General features: G+C 35.6%; 1 protein-coding gene across 1 annotated transcript in view; it reads left to right on the forward strand.

The window, feature by feature from the left end:
* Positions 1–18,224, forward strand: part of zdhhc17 (zinc finger DHHC-type palmitoyltransferase 17) — a 54,148-nt gene that overhangs the window by 19,735 nt on the left and 16,189 nt on the right. The window contains exons 3-9 of the mRNA XM_003221156.3: positions 921–1,043; positions 2,460–2,537; positions 3,954–4,098; positions 6,206–6,270; positions 8,198–8,360; positions 15,710–15,835; positions 17,772–17,914. Of these exons, the coding sequence (XP_003221204.1) occupies positions 921–1,043; positions 2,460–2,537; positions 3,954–4,098; positions 6,206–6,270; positions 8,198–8,360; positions 15,710–15,835; positions 17,772–17,914 (843 nt within the window). The remainder of the gene's footprint in view (positions 1–920; positions 1,044–2,459; positions 2,538–3,953; positions 4,099–6,205; positions 6,271–8,197; positions 8,361–15,709; positions 15,836–17,771; positions 17,915–18,224) is intronic.

An 18,224-nucleotide genomic window follows, 5' to 3' on the forward strand; every position in this document is an offset into this window, starting at 1 on the left:
CTGCATTTTGAAATCCTGAGGAACAGTTATAGGCACCACCACTAAATGTCTCCTTCCTAGGGTCCACTTTGCACAAAGGACTTGCCTGAGAAAATGTTGTAGAAGATAAAGTTTATGCTGGAGTCCCTAAAACTAAAAGCTACATTTTCTCTTACAAACCCAAATGCAGTCCAATTTAAAAGAAAAAAAAATACAGGAAATCATATCACTTCAAAACATTTAGGAAAGATGGTCTGCCACCAGATGGCAAAAGTTGTCTCCCAAAGAAAGCCAAATACACGGGTAGCAGAAATGCTTGGCTATGGTCCTGAAATAGATGATTTCAAAATGACCAAAGACAGACAAGTAATATTCACAGTAACAGATCTGACATTAGGCCTTAACAGACTTTACTGGGGCAGAATTAGCTTCATAAAATGCAAGTGCTTGATATAATTCCTTTGATAATGTTATCTACTCAACAAATTTGGCATATGTTCAGTAAAACACATTAAATAATCTTGGTTTATATCTGCAAGTTTTTTGTTGGAAGAGATGAATAGGTTATAGAAGTTTTAGGAAAGATGGCCTGTCACTAGATGGCAAAACTTGTCTCCCAAAGAAAGCCAAATACATGGGCCAAATACTTTGAGAGTTGGAGAGTGGGACTCTGGGAGGGATATGAAGGTGTGGATTGTGAATGGAACATAGCCTTGTGCATTCTACACCAAACTACGTGTTATCTGAGGAAGAAAAAAAGAAAGAAAATTAGACAATTAGGCTTCCCTGAGCTGTGTAAATAACCCACTTGATTTCCCCCCTTGTATTTTGTCTTTTTTATCATGGAGATATTGTAATACCACTGTGACATTTAAGTTTCAAATGTGTTTGGTTTTATTACCCACAAATTACTAGCTATACTAATGACATTTTTCTTCAAGGTATGGGATTTACGAACGTTGTCGAGAGTTAGTGGAAGCAGGATATGATGTACGGCAACCAGATAAAGAAAATGTTACACTTCTTCATTGGGCTGCAATTAACAACAGATTAGATTTAGTGAAGTAAGTATTTATGTATTATCAAGGTCCGATTAGTAGTTAAAATTGCTAAAATCAACACAGTAGGATTAGAATTAATTAATGTATATTACATTGATTCATTCTAATCTAATTAAACGTAGTGATGACGTTTACTGTACCTGTTGTGTCATTCCCCCATATTCATTGTAATAATAAGCCACGGCCTTGTTGATGATTGCAACTCTTGGAGTCCTCTCATTCATAAGAGTTGCTATAAGGTTATTTTGTAAGCAATGCTTTTAAAATTAGTTATCTTTATAGCCTTCTGAGCAACCTACTGCAGATTTACAGAATATCTGTTTAGTTTTATCAGCATTCAATATTAATGCCAAAATAGGAATTTTAGCCCCAAATTTAAGTAATTTGTATGCTGTGAAAGTTATATCACGCAAGACTGAAGCAAAGCTGAATTACTTTAATGGAAACTACAATGTGGTTCTAATGTTTTAGAAGCACCAACATTATAAAGAGTGTGTATAACTTTGGTGATAATGGCACTTAGGTTTTTACAGTGTGTTCTGGTATATTTTGTTTAAGCTCTTTTGAGGAACTTTCTGTCAAATATTCAAATAAAAATAAATAAGTATTTGAAAACCTAGTTTCTATTGTCTTTGTCATAAAAACAGTATCTGGGTACTTTAAAAGATGAAAGTTTAAGTATTATTTTTACTATTTTTTTAAAAGAACTAGTAAGGATTAAAAAAATAAATTGAAAAACAATTTCAAAGGCCTGGAACAGCAGAAAGGTCTGTCCATGGTCCTGAAAAGACAGCCGTATAGGCATCAGGCAGGCCTCTTTGGGGACAGAGTTTGACAAATGGACACCACAATTGGATACCTTTGCAATTTTTTTACTGTTTTACTCATGAGGGTAGTCAGGTGAATGTGCTGCTGATGTGCTACATATGAATACTTTGTGCTACATATGAATACTTTGTTTCTGGATGCTGACTTGCATTACCTGTGAGGCCTATGATATATCTTGAATTGTGTTGTAGCTGCTGTTTATCCCTCACAGTGAATATGGACTTGTTTCTGTGTCCATAAATAATTTTTACTGGTAATTGCTGTATAATGATATAGTACTTTTTTGCATGTTCCTAACCTTATTTTAAGATGTTCAGTTTACTTAATCACTTGAAAAGTATATCATTTCTTTTTCTGCAATTGTAGATTATTGTTAAATTAATAGGTTGCAATCATTCGGTTAGTCTGCTGTAGTTGAAATTAATATTGGATTTAGACCTTTGTTTTTAACCAATTTAAAAGGAGGACTTCATTGATATGTACACTATATGTAAAACTGGTGTCAAATTATGTTTCCCTAGGTACGTCTTGTGGCATACTTCTCTTGTTCTGACTATTAATTATTATATTCATTTTCTTCTATGCCTACAGGTTTTACATATCAAAAGGTGCTATTGTTGACCAACTAGGAGGTGACCTAAACTCCACACCACTTCACTGGGCAACAAGGTGAGGAATGACATCTCCCTTTCACCCTCAGATTTTATGACAGGAGATGTGTTGGTGATTATCTACATGGATTTGCTCTAGGAAAAATTTCTTTCTGTGCAATAATAAATTAACTTTCTCAGCAAACATCTTTCTGTAATAGACACTGCATTTGCATGCCAAGTCTGAGGCACGTCTTACTCAAGAATTCTTGAATCTCATTCAGGAGAAGAGTGGGATATAATATAAACATAATAAAAAAAAACATTTGAGGACATTTGCCAGAGAGGACTTCATATCCATTTAGTTCCTTCTAGACATTGAGTTGCAATAAAGTTGATTGAAATTGCTTTTTTGTAAGACTTAGTTGTAATGGTTTAACTCAGTTTAAATCCCTAATTAAGAAGATTTTATTTGATCATGTTTATTAAAAGTACAGTGTGAATTAATTAAACTTTAATGCATTCTCATATAGGTATGTTTCATTAAAGAATGGATATGCATTAAGGAGTTCTGAGTACTTTCAGATTAATTTTCAGTTGATAAAAATAGGATGGTAAATTGGCCATTTCCGGATTATAAAGCAGGATGAACATGTGGAATCATTCAACACCAACTGCTCAAAATATGTATTGTCACCACTACTAAACAGGCTGTTCAGTTATACTAATATGAACAATACACCACACTCATATACACCCTTGTTGTCCTCGTTGCAATATTCTACCCTTACTACAGTGGTTTTTAACCTGTGGATCCCCAGGTGGTTTGGCCTTCAACACCCAGAAATCCTAACAGCTGGTAAACTGGTTGAAATTTCTGGGAGTTGTAGGCCAAAACACCTGGGGACCCACAGGTTGAGAACCACTGCCTTACTATCACTGCTAGAACAGCAAGATGTTTTTCCCTTAATGCGGATGGGATTTCTCAATCTGGAATTTTGCAGGCTAGATTTCCCTTTGTTGTGACTTTCTTCAAGGGGTTGTTGGTAGGGCAGCTGCAGTGTTCGAATGCTAGTTATTATTATTATATTCCTCTGATCAGTAGCAGAGGCCAGAATGTCTACCACTGTCTTCCATAGCTTCAGGACAATTTGGACTGGCAGCAAGCAGTCTAAGTATACCAGTGTTGTTGGATAATGGAACAGGTCAATTAGTAAAATTTAAAGAAGCACATTCTCAGAAGATTTCAAAGAAGATACAATATTTTTGGAATTCCTGCAAACACATACATATAACACCTTTCAGTTTACTTCACCTAGGATGGGACAAAATCCCTTTTCTGGACAGAGGGGAAATGACAAGAAGGCTGAATCATGGAGCAAGGGATGCCGTTAGATGCCTTCTGAGTTTCTTTCTATGCATCTGTATTTTTTTTAAATCCTGGAAATAAATACTATTATGAAGATTTCTCACACTTGAATTTTGTTTATATTAGACAGGGTCATTTATCAATGGTTGTACAGCTAATGAAATATGGCGCAGATCCATCTTTAATTGATGGGGAAGGGTGCAGTTGTATTCACTTGGCAGCACAGTTTGGACATACCTCGATTGTTGCGTATCTAATAGCCAAGGGGCAGGTATGTATGTTCTTGCATTCTCTGTAGCTTTTAATAGTTCTGTCTAGCTGTTAATGGATAAATATGTATCTACCCATTACAAAACTTTAATAACTCACCTATCTTGGGGAGACATGCTTCGAATTGCATTCTTAGTTCTTTTTATTGAAACAAAGCTCCTAACCTTTGACCACAGTAGCTATACTATTGGACCTCAAGGATTATTTTATAGCATCTTCTATTTCTAGATTGAATTTAGATTTGGTAGATAGGGGAGGAATAATGAGGCTCTCTAGATGTTGGACAACCTGAGTCAGCATTGCCAGTAATAAGAAATGCCGAGATTTGTGGAGGATGGCATGATCCCCATCTCTGCAGTAGAGTCTCCTTCAGTGCCCCAGAGTCATTTTCTCTAGGCATAGGAGACTGAACGCAAAGTGAAGAAAATGGTCTGCTTCTTTTCCTTTATTGGATTGAAGTCCAGTCCATGAACAGAAGAAGTTCTCCTGATCATAGAAAAACATGTTGTGGATTAAGATCATAATGTAATAAAAGGGAAGAAATTCCCTTGGCAATTCCAAAGGATTATGAGAATAATTGAATACATTTTTTGGGCTTCTGTATTCTCTACTATCTTTAGTCTTGATAAAACAAAGTATGCTATGTATAAGATTGGATCATAAGGTAATGTGCAGATGTTACAGTTGTAATGAACATTCATATAGTTAAGTGTTCAGAAATGGGATGCAGCTTCATGGATTCCAGGCAAAGGCCCTCTTCTGAAGCAACACATTCCCCCTGCCTTAAACCCAGTTGAAGGTAACTTAGCCACTGCTTCTGACCAGTGTCAAGAATCAATAAGAATTTAAAATATAATTATGTTATGTAAAAATTCTGCTTAACTTTATCATTGATCAATGATGATTCCAAAATACAGTTTAGCCATGATTTAGGTAGATATTCAAGAGCACAGCACGGGTGGATGTACAGTTCCCTCACTCATTCCTGCTGTCTTTCAGTTGTTATCAGTAATCAAAAATCTTGTGTGTGTGTTGACCCAAAATGATTTTTGTTTTCTTGAAAAGCAGAATGTTGTTATTTGCTTTGGATGCTTTGTTGAATAGATAATAGACTAAATTTCCCTGCAGATAAGTAAGGAACCTCTAGTAGATTAGATTTGTTCCTCCCACTTGCTCCAGGTAGACAAGGAAAAGTGGTCATTTTCACAGCCGTTGCCATGCTGTGATTCTCTTTATGTTTCCAGATAAGAACAAAATTGAAGGGGAGGGGGAGTGGAGGAGGAAGCAAAGGGCGAGTGCAGAAGATAGGGTGAAAGAAAAAGTGCATATTTTAAAAAACGTTAGGTGAAAAAGGTAAAAGATTTAAGATTTTTTAATGGTATACAAGAAAAAGATTGGTTTTCTGGACCTTGCTTCCCCATGTTGGGACAGCAGATGGCCTTTCTTTTTTTCTGCCTTTCTGGAGCAAAGACAGTCTGCAAGAGGTTCATCCCTTATCTGCTGGAAACAGACATATCACAGGTAAAAACCAACATTGCTTTCTATACTTTGGCCATAATACATTTTATATTGACTTCTCAAGTAAAAAATCTATTTCAGTAACATGATCTTAGTATAAAAAACCTTCACAATTTTTATTCCTACTCATGGGCTGCATTGAATACATTCTTTGGAATCTTAGTTTCTATTTCTCAAACATTTATAAGCTTTGTTATTGTAGATTAAATAGCCCAACTCCTTTCTGATGCTGAGATCAGAGAATGGCACAGCTTCCCAAATAGATTTTCCTTCATTTCTGGGAATCCCATCCAGTGTGCTTCAGAGTGTTTTCTCTTTAATAGTGATCAGAACATCCTTATATTATACTTGGGCAGGTTATCTGCAAAAGTGACAGATTTGTAACAGCAGATGGTGCTCTAGTATACTTTACCAATTTGGGTATCACTGTATTCATACAGAATCATATATCATGTATTCTGCAGTGTGAGATAAAACCATTTGTTACAGCATTTTTCCTGTTGTACCAATGTTCCATGTTTGTTTCCTTCAAATTGTTGTTTTTTTGAACTGAAACGTGCATGTCTCATTACTGCTGTTCTTTGTGTTAGGATGTAGATATGATGGATCAGAATGGAATGACTCCATTAATGTGGGCAGCTTATAGAACACACAGGTAATCTCCTTCAAAACATACCTATCTGAATATAGAAGTGAAGTGGAATGTAAACTATACAATTACATGTTTATATTGGACTTTATTAATACTTCTAATTACATTAGAATACAAAGAGAGTTAATTTCTGAAGTGAATTAATCTATCATTAAAACAGTGTCATTTTAACATTATGTTTAAAACATTTATTTTACATTTATAGTTGCATTAAAGTGTGTGATGTCCTCAGTCTACTGTGTACTTTCTATCTGTTTCAGATCTTTAGAGACAGAATCATAATATTTTCCTGTTAGCTCTTTTTTTTCATGTAAAAAATCCTCATTTTAAATATCCCTTCAGATAAGTTTGAAATGCGTGTAACTCTTTAGAACCTTTGTGTTCTGTGTATAGCAATAGTTTATGTAGGGTGTAGATACTCAGAAAAAACAGGTATTACTTTCTGAGGGCAGATGCAAACTCATGCCTTCTCTAAACTTGTCTATTAATATTTTGGTATCGGCTTGACTGCCGTTTTTCTAATTTTGCATTTAATTTACACTTTGGGGAACCATAACTGGAGAGAGAGAGAGAGAGAGAGAGAGAGAGAGAGACAGATCACAATGTTAATTTATGAAGAACAGCTTAAATATCTATTTTTGTGTCAGAATCACTAAAGATATTTTTTAAAAACTACTAGAGTGTCAAGACCCAGGCTACAGAACACCAATAACCATGCACAGAGGCCGGATTCTATCTAATATCTTTATTAAAGGAATATATAAAGTCAATAAAAACAAGTGAAGAATATAGTTCAGAAGTAGACCTTTCAGGAAAGGTCAAATATAGTCCAGGAAAATAATGTCCAATATGTGATATTAGAGTCCAAAGTTATAATCCATTAACCGAAACACACACTTTGCCAAGCAATAGTGTGGGGAGATGACAAGGTCTTTTAGTCCATTGAAGCTTGACAACAAGGCTGGAAAACAAACTAGATTCTTGGCTAAACAAGACTTGATACGAGGCAAACAAGAAGCAAGAACAAGGTCCGTGGCGAGGTCCGCGGCCAAACGTGAAACAAGGCAGGCTTGGAACTTGGTCCGGGAAACAAGGAACTGGGGTTACGAAGTCCACACACGATCTCACTCCTCAAGCTGATGAGTTGACTCCGCAAGGTTTCCTTTGCGGCAAAACACCTAAATAGGGTCTTGTTTCCCGCCAGAAGAACCCTTTCCCTGGAGAACGAGAAGTGAAACCCAACTCCGTCCAGATGCATGACTCCTTAGAATTTCCCAAGGGAAGCAGACCTAATCAGCTAATTGTTTGGCTGCGATTCTGAGGCTCCGGCGATTAGCCTCCCTAGCTCCTCTATCTCTATTATAATTGTCCTTTCGGGAAAACGGGGGAGAATTCTGCCCAAGGCTTGTTTGGCTGACTTCTTGAGGGCAAACATCCTCCAGGTGCAGGGGCTCCGATTCTGGCTGAACCGGTGGAAATCCCATGTTTTCCTCTTTGTCTGCCACAATAGTACTAGGAACGGGACTACAAGGCCCATGAGACATCACATGGAGACAGATACTTTCTATTGAGCATTTTATTCATATAATAAAAATCTGATCATTATTGCTCATTTGATTCAGTAGTCTATAATACATGTAGAACAGTTCAATGAAAGAAATTTGTGCTTATTAGTGGTTTTAATACAGTAAAATAAAATAATACCTGAATATTCACTAATGTAGGGATGTGGATATTGTGGCTTTCAAGAGGATCATGGTCAGGAGCTCCCATGTTTCTTGGTTAATGAAGGATGCTAAGAATGACATCTAACATCAGGAGAGCCAAGTATTTCTCCTCCTTGCCTTGAGTGCCTTAGGATGATAGGATCAATATGAAGAGAACAATAAGTTCTCGCTTATGTAGAATTAACACTGACTTTATTTTCCAGCGTGGACCCCACTCGGTTGCTTCTTACATTTAATGTTTCTGTGAATCTGGGAGACAAATATCATAAGAACACAGCACTACATTGGGCAGTACTAGCAGGAAATACGACAGTAATTAGTCTCCTCCTAGAAGCAGGAGCTAATGTGGATGCTCAAAATATCAAGGTAAATTTATATTTATATTATTTCTAATCAATATGAGATCACAAGCAGATTACTCTTATTCATGGACGCTTGAGTTTTTCCATGCTTAATTTTCTGTTTCCTTCCCTCCCCTTTACTTTTTCATCAATTCTGTGGTAATGGCTTCCCTTCTGAATTGCACCAGCTCTTGTGCATGTACCTTCAAGTTGCCTGTCAACCCATAATTTTATAGAGGTTTTCCTAGCTAAAGAATTCTCAGAGATGATTTTGCCAGTTCCTTACTCTGAAATATAACCTAAACCACCTTATATTTGTTGATAATCTCCTGTTCGAGTACTAATAATACTTGGTTCTGTTTTGCTTCCAAGACCAGCAGGATCTAGAACAGTGTTTTTCAATCTTTGGGTCCTCAGATGTTTTGACCTTCAACTCCCAGAAATCCTAACAGCTGGTAAACTGGCTGGGATTTCTGGGAGTTGTAGGCCAAAACACCTGGGGACCCACAGGTTGAGAACCACTGATCTAGAATCTAGTGCCTTTAGGGTATTTAGGCTCCTCTCACCTCTTCCAGTTATTATCTGCTTTTCCAGCATATGCCATCTGCTGTTATTAAAATTACTTGCTCTGTGAATGAAATAGAATAGAGCAGAACATAAATATTTGAAGAACAAAAAATGCTCCTGCCATTGTTTCCATGCATTCATTATTTTACAAAGAAAATATAGATAATAATAGGTGTTTCAGTCTGACATATCTGTTTTCTTTTCAATAATGACAAGCAACAGTTAGCAATGCTACCTTTCTTCAGACATTTTCCCCTTGAATGCTGCAGACTAACAAGAAGGTAGAAAGAAAGAAAAACATGATGTAAACGCATTGATGTAATTTGAGGTTAAGATTAGTCAGGCTGACTTCTTACATCTTGGGAAATGAGAGTAGCAGACAGAAAAACCTATTAAAGAAGAGGGAAAATGAATAAAGGTAGCAAGAGAGTTAAATGAAAAACTCATATTTATAGTTTCAGTGTAATGGCAATTGTGAAGATTAATGTGTTTCAATGATTGAAGCAGAGTTTCTTAAGAAAGACCTGACTAGAGCCACTTTCTTAGATTACAGCTGGAAACTGAATGCATTTAGCTGAACAGGACATTATATCTTCCGGTAGAAGAGGTTTGACTCCACAGTGTGTTGAGTATCAGTTGCTCTCACTAGCAAAATTTGTTCGTGCTAAATGTTATGAGCTTAGTCATGTCATGAATACTTTTGAAACAAAGATACTTTTAATTGCAATTTTCAGTATGAGAGAGTATATCAGAACTTTTAGACTTTTATGCAAAGAACAACGGGCTGTGGCGCAGGCTGGAGAGCAAGCCAGCTGCAACCAGCTGCAATGAATCACTCTGACCAGGAGGTCATGAGTTCGAGGCCCACTCATTGTCTTTGTTCTATGTTAAAAGGCATTGAATGTTTGCCTATGTGTAATGTGATCCGCCCTGAGTCCCCTTCGGGGTGAGAAGGGCGGAATATAAATGCTGTAAATAAACATTGGACATACAGACATAAGGATTCTATGTAACTACATTGGATTCACAAACAACCTACAGTTACATTGGCTAACAAACAAAGAAAAGGGAATTATATTTTTACTCGGCATTCACATTACCCATATAAACATTAATTCATTCTCATGCATACATGACCATTTCTCCTGCCGTATCCTGGAGAAGAACATTTCTTAGGCCAGATTGCTTCCTTGCAAATCTGCCAACGCACCAAAACTTCTAAAATGCCAAAATGCATCCTCTTTCCCTAAGAACATGACTCCAAAATCACACTCCTTTCTCTTCTCTTAAGAAAAGAGGCCAAGTGTCCAAACTCTTGCTTTCCATTGCATATCTGACTCTCCCCCCAGGCACCATCTCTTTCCATAGAGTATGGCAGGTGAACAGCACCGCCGTCTGTCACAATTTTTGGATTATAATAAGGTCTCTTATATTTCCTGCTGATGTTGCCCCAAAGTTGTAAATGAATGATAGATAGATGTTTTTCCAGCGTGAAAAATCCTGGCTTCATCTCTTCCTGACAGATATTTACTTTTCTTAATTGGTGTTGGTAAACACAAGCAGCTCTGTGTTGACTTCCTTCTTAACATAAGGAATCTTGTAAACATTTCCTTAACTTAAAGAGCCATTGTCTCTGATTAATGTAAACAAGTTATTTTCCCCCAAAAGTTGAACAGTTAACCATTTGTCATACTTATCAGCATCAGCAATTCAGCAACTTTTAATTACAGTCTATGAGTGTTGTTGTTTTCCAGGCCTCAATATGTTAGAATGGTGTCTCCAAAATTATTATCTCTCTTTTATTCATTCCTTTCATTCCATTCCATTCAAACCATACATCATATTTATCCATGACATTCATACTGCCATGTTCCTTTTTTGTTTTCTCTTTTTCCTTTAGAGACCCATGGTAGAGGGAATATTTTCAGATGAGTTGTGCTTTTTTGTTGTCTCTTCACGCCATGTTTACTGGGTGGATTATACACAGTGTTCCTGCTCTGTTGCTTTTTATATTAATAGCACTGAATATTATCACCTTTTAAAAACATGAAACTGTATAAATTTAAATGTACCTGTGGTGGCAGTGCCTGTAGGATAGAGATAGAGTCACCTAGTGACTGCCAGCCAGATTCAGATTCTGAGATGACTCATCATAGTTGCAACTTGTTTTCTTAACTCTTATCGCTTTATTTTGCCAGGATAAAGATAAGTCATCATGGTTATTTTTTCTTAGTGTCCCATCCCTAGTACTGTTTCAGATTATGCAGAGATTCCTGTCATGCTACATGAAATAGCTGAGATTGTGGAAGGAAGTGAGCTTGCAAGAGAAGGACAGGGAAGGTTTTCTGTTTTCGTTAATTTTAACTTTTCTTTGCGGTCAAGACAAGTTAAAATTAACAGAAAGAGAAAACCTTTCCTGTCCTTCTCTTGCAAGCTCACTTATCAAAGATGTTAGTTCCTTTTCTTGCCATTTCAGAGGCAGTTTGAAAGTGTTTGGTCTTGTTAACTACATGGTTCAGTTACAAAATTCCTGTATGCAAGTGTAGTAAATTCTCTGTGTCTTCACCTGAATGCCATGTACCAGAGAAAATGTCTTTCTGAGTGGATATTGTTCAGGAAACACTTTTTGTTTCTATGTTTCTCTCTCTTTGTCTGTGAGAAAGTACTGCTTGCTTTTGAAGCTTTAAGGGATGCGCTTATCTATGGCAGTAGGCATCCTGGTCAGTGCAAAAGTACATAATAAAAGTAAAGGTAAAGGTTTCCCTTGACGTTAAGTCCAGTCATGTCTGACTCTGGGGGTTGGTGCTCATCTCCATTTCTAAGCCGAAGAGCCGGCGTTGTCCGTAGACACCTCCAAGGTCATGTGGCCAGCATGACTGCATGGAGCGCCGTTACATAATACCTAGGGTTAATTGACATGCTTTGTTGCATAGAACAATGTGATATTGATTTTTTGATCAGTATCTTTTTGGCGTTTTGCCTGTTGCAAGCCCTTCAAATGGATACTAATTTCCCTCTTTTATTTCATTTCCAAATGTAAATTCTGGTGGATTTTAAGAACAGCATTCTAGAGACAATTGTGGCAGGATTAGGATTGTATTCAATGGATTATGATTTTTTTTTTATGAGATCAGTCATTACATTTTTAAAAACCCTGTAAAGTGTTTGTTATGGATGCACAGTTGAACATTGAAACCATAACATAAAATTAATTTCAAATTTCAGCCATTTTAGGGGAATTTTTGTGCTTCTTGAAAGGAGTATTAAGTTGAACAATAAATTATGCCTATTCACAAAATCATTTGTTTTTCTGGAATCTACTCATGAGATTCCAGAAAATAGCTATTCAAAAATTAAAATTAAAATATTCTTTTTTTTTCAGTGCATGGCAAGTATTGCATCACTTTGGTAACATAAACTTGATTTTTGGTAGGCAGTAACTGTTTTTGTTACAAACTGGGGCATTGAAATGAATAGAAGTCACCTACTTTTAAAAGGTAGTATTAAAGATAGCTTGGTAAGAGATCAGTTTAAATATGGAAATCATTTTGAAAGCATTAGTTTTTATTATGGAGTCAGTTATCTATCAGTTTGTGTTATTAAAAGAACTTATTTTCAGTTTTTGTTTTTGTAAAAAAAAAAGCTAATTTCATCACTTAACATGAAGAAGCTCCACCTGGCATATTGAAACTGTGGTATAAGAACTAATATTTCTCTAGAGGTGGAGGATTTCTGAGGTCTTCCACCTTTAGGTCCTCCAGTGCTGTTCTTTGGTGTTCTTCCAGCTCAAACATAGTAGTGGAGGACTTGGTGAAGCTCAGACATGAAAGTGTTTTTTTTTTTAACCTTTCTATATCCACCACTGCTACTCTTTGGTATGCTTGGGCCAGAAGTATAGTAAAGAATAGCATTGAAGGACCGCCATAGATGCTTCCGCAGAAGAATCTTTTTTTTAGAGCATGGATATTGAGTCCTCTTAGGACCTTGTACTGTATCTTGGAGAAGAGACCCAAATCTGAACATGAAAATCATTTATTTTTACACATTTTATAAACATATCCCAAAGGTAATTTTATACAATATTTTAAATTGTTTTGTGCATGAAACAGTTTGTGTACATTGAACTATCAGAAAGCAATGGTATCACTATCTTAGCCATACATGTGGACAATTTTGGATTTATTTCTCATATTTCAGAATTCCATATAAGGGATTCTTAACCTGTATTATCAAGTTATTTTAAAAGCACAAGGGAGTGTTTAATTTTTCAAGCCATTCTCCCCAAGAAAACTGGTGCATAACAGTCTTGTAAGGCTTCATCTCCTTTTGAGCTCATTCCATTTGCTTCTCTGCTGGGACAAATTTGTTAATTTCAAAAGGATTTCCTTTGGCAAGAGAGGTCCATAGAAAAAACAGGATCTTTTGATCTTCATTAAGATGTTTTGTAGGCTAAGCTTGAGAAAGTACACATTGAAAGTGGAAGGAAACTCCTTCTGAACCAGAAAATACTGTTGCCTGGTTTCCATTGCTTTGAATTTCTTAATAGCAATTTGTAGGCTGAAATTTCCATGTTAAAATACGAGGTTCTGGTTTGCAAATCTCTTTAGTAGAAATTAAATGTGTAATTCTGATTAGAATGCATTATTTCTCCTTAATACTCCTTACACAGTACTTGTTACAGGTTTTTTTTTAAAGAGGGATTGAATGATAGGGTATTCAGCTGTTTTTTTTTAACCCTCCATGAATGCTTTGTTTAGGAAGTGAATTATCTTCATTAGAAGAGTGGAGGTCTGCATATTAGCTCACCCTTCAGAGAATGGAGGGGCTCAGGCCAAGCCAAACACTTGGTATGGAAGTGGGGAGAAAGTAGGTGCCTTAATCCAGTCAGTAGTAGGGTCCTAGAACCAATATCCCATAGATACGTCATTTGTGAAATCAGAACAGAATATAACCAGTAGAAGAGAAGTTACTCCTGCTGAAAGACTTCATAAGCTTCACTTCCATGTCAGTGAGGACGGAGGGCACACTGTTTTTCAAGTTTAGAAAACTTGAAAGGGCCCTGGCTGCTTGAGTGCCTGCTAAGTAGACAACCTACTCTATATTCAAGACTCACTTTTTTCTTCTCACTTTTTTCTTTTTTTTCTCCAAACCCAATTGTTCTTCTGCTATTCTAACTCAGCTATTCTTCTCCAGAAAGTTGTGCTGCCCTGCCCCTTTCTAATATGAATTCATTGACTTTAACTTGTGTGCAAGTCTACATACATAGTATGATGTATGATATGTACAGTACCTCCATATTCCAGAGGGATACATTCTTGGACTTTGTGTGAATATGTAACACCAGATAATACCAAAGCATGTTATTTTCAGTGGAATGGACAACTGGCATACCTAGACAAGGCTAAAGTGTATACAGTAGGCTTGTGCATTTCGGCTGAACCTTGAGCTGTTTTTGCTATAAGGATTTTGGGTTGCCTCCTGAAAATGGGTGGGCGTCTGAATTGACGTTTTTGGTCAGCAGGTGGAAAATATTCTGTCATAAAACTCCTGTTCTTGCGAAAGTGACTGTTAGTTTTGGTTAAGGAACCAGGTATCCAAAAGCACAGTTGTAGTAGTTTGCTGCCAGAACAAGAACCCACAGAGACTTTTGTTCTTTCCCAAATAAGTGGGAAAGCTTTTCCTTCTCCTTTATTGCAACAGTATACAATGTATATACAAAATATACCAACTTTACAGCTTCTTCTTCCTCGCAATTTAAAGAAGCAATTCTCCAAAACCTTCTCTTCAACCCTCATCAGACTTACTCAGTAACGACAGCCTATATACTATTCCAATTGCATTAACCACCGCACCCTAATTACAGTGGCTTAACTCTTTTACAGGTTGTTAGGCCAAAGGTATTAACTCCACTATCACTTAGAAAATGTCAGGTAATTTCCAAATCCTGACAGGAATTCCTAAGTGAACAAATGAAACCACATTTGTGATTTGTACTGAGGGTTGTACTGTACATGATAAAAGTTATGTTTTCAGAACATGCTAATGAGATCTAAGTTTGTAAGGCACTATTTAACTATTTATGTAAGCATTGCATTCAAAATGGAAACATATTCTGTAGAATGGTGTGGGCCAATACATTTAGCATTTTTTGCTATATACAGTAGAGTCTCACTTATCCAACGTTCTGGATTATCCAATGCGTTTTTGTAGTCAATGTTTTCAATGCATTGTGATATTTTGGTGCTAAATTCGTAAATACAGTAATTACTACATAGCATTATTGTGTAATGAACTACTTTTTCTGTCAAATTTGTTGTATAACGTGATGTTTTGGTGCTTAATTTGTAAAATCATAACCTATTTTGATGTTTAATAGGCTTTTTCTTAATATCTCCTTATTATCCAACATATTTGCTTATCCAATATTCTGCTGGCCCGTTTATGTTGGATAAGTGAGAGACTACTGTATAACAGTATTATGATTTCCATTTTAATGGCACATTCACTACATTTAAAGATTAACAAAAGAGGACACTGATAATAACATTATAAACATATCTGTTAAAAATTATATGAATTGATATTAATTCCATTCTTTTGGCTTTGCTTCTGATACCTGTCAAAATACAAATTTTAAACCTTTTTCAAGAGCATTCAGAAATAAATAACTGAGTAGAAAATAATTTTCTCTATAGCTTAAATTACATTTCTTACTAAAGTAATGTATGTTTTGAAGAATTGTACATATTTTAAATTACTTTTCCTTTTTAAAAGGATGCTGATCTTTATAATCTTATTTTTTTACAGGGAGAATCACCACTTGATTTAGCAAAACAAAGAAAAAATGTTTGGATGATAAACCATTTACAGGAGGCAAGGCAGGCAAAAGGATATGACAATCCATCATTTCTCAGAAAATTGAGGGCTGATAAGGTGAGAAGAAGTCTTGAGTGAAACTGTTGTTTTCTGTTGTCATCTTTATATACATTGAGAGCCTATTAAAATGTGTGCCTCCCATGCTCAATAGTATACCAGGACTTCTTGGGAGCCTTGGAATTTTTACATTTCTTCCATCCCAATTATTAGTTTACTAATTACTTTTTAAGTAGCTAATCTTTTTAAAATTAAATGTCAGACTTTTGGAATTAAATATCTTTGTGTTACTTAATGGATGAAGTTGATCAACTTTAATCTACAGAAAACTGTTTTGGCAGATATTAATGAATCTGGAAAGATAGTTTCAAGCTGAACATGCCCTGGATGGGGAAATTAGCTGGCATTAAAAATGTATTTCCAAATATATTCTTATTAATTAACATTTCTTTGATGCTTAAGAAATCTAGATCAAAGGAACAGCAAGATCTTTGTAGGAAATTTATATGGTAGCATGAACATCTCAAACTAGCATCGACAAGATTGAACTGTTCATGAAGGAGAGGCAGGATTAAGCTGTTAGTATGACGTATGCAGTATGTGGGAGTGGCTCAATAGAGTAAAAGATTACAGTAGAATCTCGCTTATCCAACCTTTGCTTATCCAACGTTCTGGATTATCCATTGCAGTCTGTGGATCCACAGTCTGCCTGGATCCACAGCTGTTTCTCTAGGCAGCAAGGACTGAACTTTTTACGGATTTAACTTCTGACAATGTTGTTACTGCAAGTTCATTTTATGCAATACTGTCTTTATTTGTAGTCAATTTGTTAGTAGTCAATAATTTTATAGTCAACGTTTTCAATACATTGCGATGTTTTAGTGCTAAATTCTTAAATACAGTAATTACTACATAACGTTACCGTGTATTGAATCGCTTTTTCTGTTGAATTGTTGTAAAACATGATTTTTTTGGTGCTTAATTTGTAAAATTATAACATAATTTGACGTTTAATAGGCTTTTCCTTAATAATCATTATCCAACATTTTCGCTTATCCAACGTTCTGCTGGCCCGTTTATGTTGGATAAGCGAGACTCTTCTGTATGTCCAAAATATAATTTGTTCTTTCATCATGTATCTGAAAAAAATATGGTCTGTATTTGTTTTTGGGAAACTTTACACTGTAGGGGTGGGAGTCATATGGCCTTTTGTTGTTGGTCTGCAGTCCTCACAGCCCAAGACAGCATAGCTATTGGTGAGGAATGTTTCAGTCCAACAACAACTGATGATGATATTGCCTTATGATTCCCATTCCTATTGTTTTGGATCTGCTTTGAAGTTTAGCTCTTTAAATATAAAGGAGTAATTGGTCAAGGACTAAAACCAAAAATGTCTTCTGTTCACATGTAAAACAAGCAGAGAGAATAGAGGAACTCTCTCTGAAGCAAATTTAAATTAAAGTTTGTGAGTGGAAACTCCATGGTTACTTAACAAAGGCAGAGTAAAAACTGAAGGGCAATTGAAACAACATCATATTTTCTGTATTACACAGCTAGAGAAATGTTAATTATCTAGTTCTTATAAAGCTCTAATAGATAAGGCTTGTTGACATTTATAGAATGAAGATTCACTCTGGGTTTTTTTAAACAAAAAAATTGGGAGAAATCTATAAGTAATCCTATCTGCTGAAGTCTGTGAACTCTAGAGATGGTTATTGAAGCTGTTCTCAGTAGCTAGAATTTCTGTAGTACATTGAAAAAACTATTGCCCTTTCATTAACTGATCTGTGCTGATGCTATTATATAAAAGCAGTAATGAAATCAAATTATCAGATTTTATTTTGAAAAATGCAATTGTATTTTGAAATTATAATTTTCAGGACTGTAGTCAAATCACTATATCTGTGAAGCAGAAAAATTTAATTTTTATTATCTGATTTTTATTTTAATATTTTCTTGTTTTAAATCATGATGTTAAATGTTCTTTTTAATGTAGGAATTTCGGCAGAAGGTGATGCTAGGAACACCCTTCCTAGTTATTTGGTTGGTTGGGTTTATAGCAGATCTTGATATCGATTCATGGCTCATTAAAGGACTGATGTATGGTGGTGTCTGGGCTATGGTTCAGTTTCTTTCCAAGTAAGTACTGTCTAGGAAATTTCTTTGTTTTAAAAAAGTAAAGATAATTTAATTATATAAAATATTATCAGGTATATAAAAGGATTGATTTTTTGTCATTTTTGTGTGTCATAATATTATTATTCAGAATAAAAAGGCATCACAAATATATGAGTAATAAACAGGAAAAATATGTTTGGTGCTTTTAGATTCTGACATCTCAATAGTTTAATTATCACATAAATGAAAGAAGCATACTTTTTGTAGGTCTAAGCAAAAAATAACATTAAATATCTAGTTCACTCAATGTATGCCTTATCCTCTTTGGACT

This window comes from Anolis carolinensis, chromosome 5 (genome assembly GCF_035594765.1).
Source record: "Anolis carolinensis isolate JA03-04 chromosome 5, rAnoCar3.1.pri, whole genome shotgun sequence".
Classification (NCBI taxonomy): domain Eukaryota; kingdom Metazoa; phylum Chordata; class Lepidosauria; order Squamata; family Dactyloidae; genus Anolis; species Anolis carolinensis.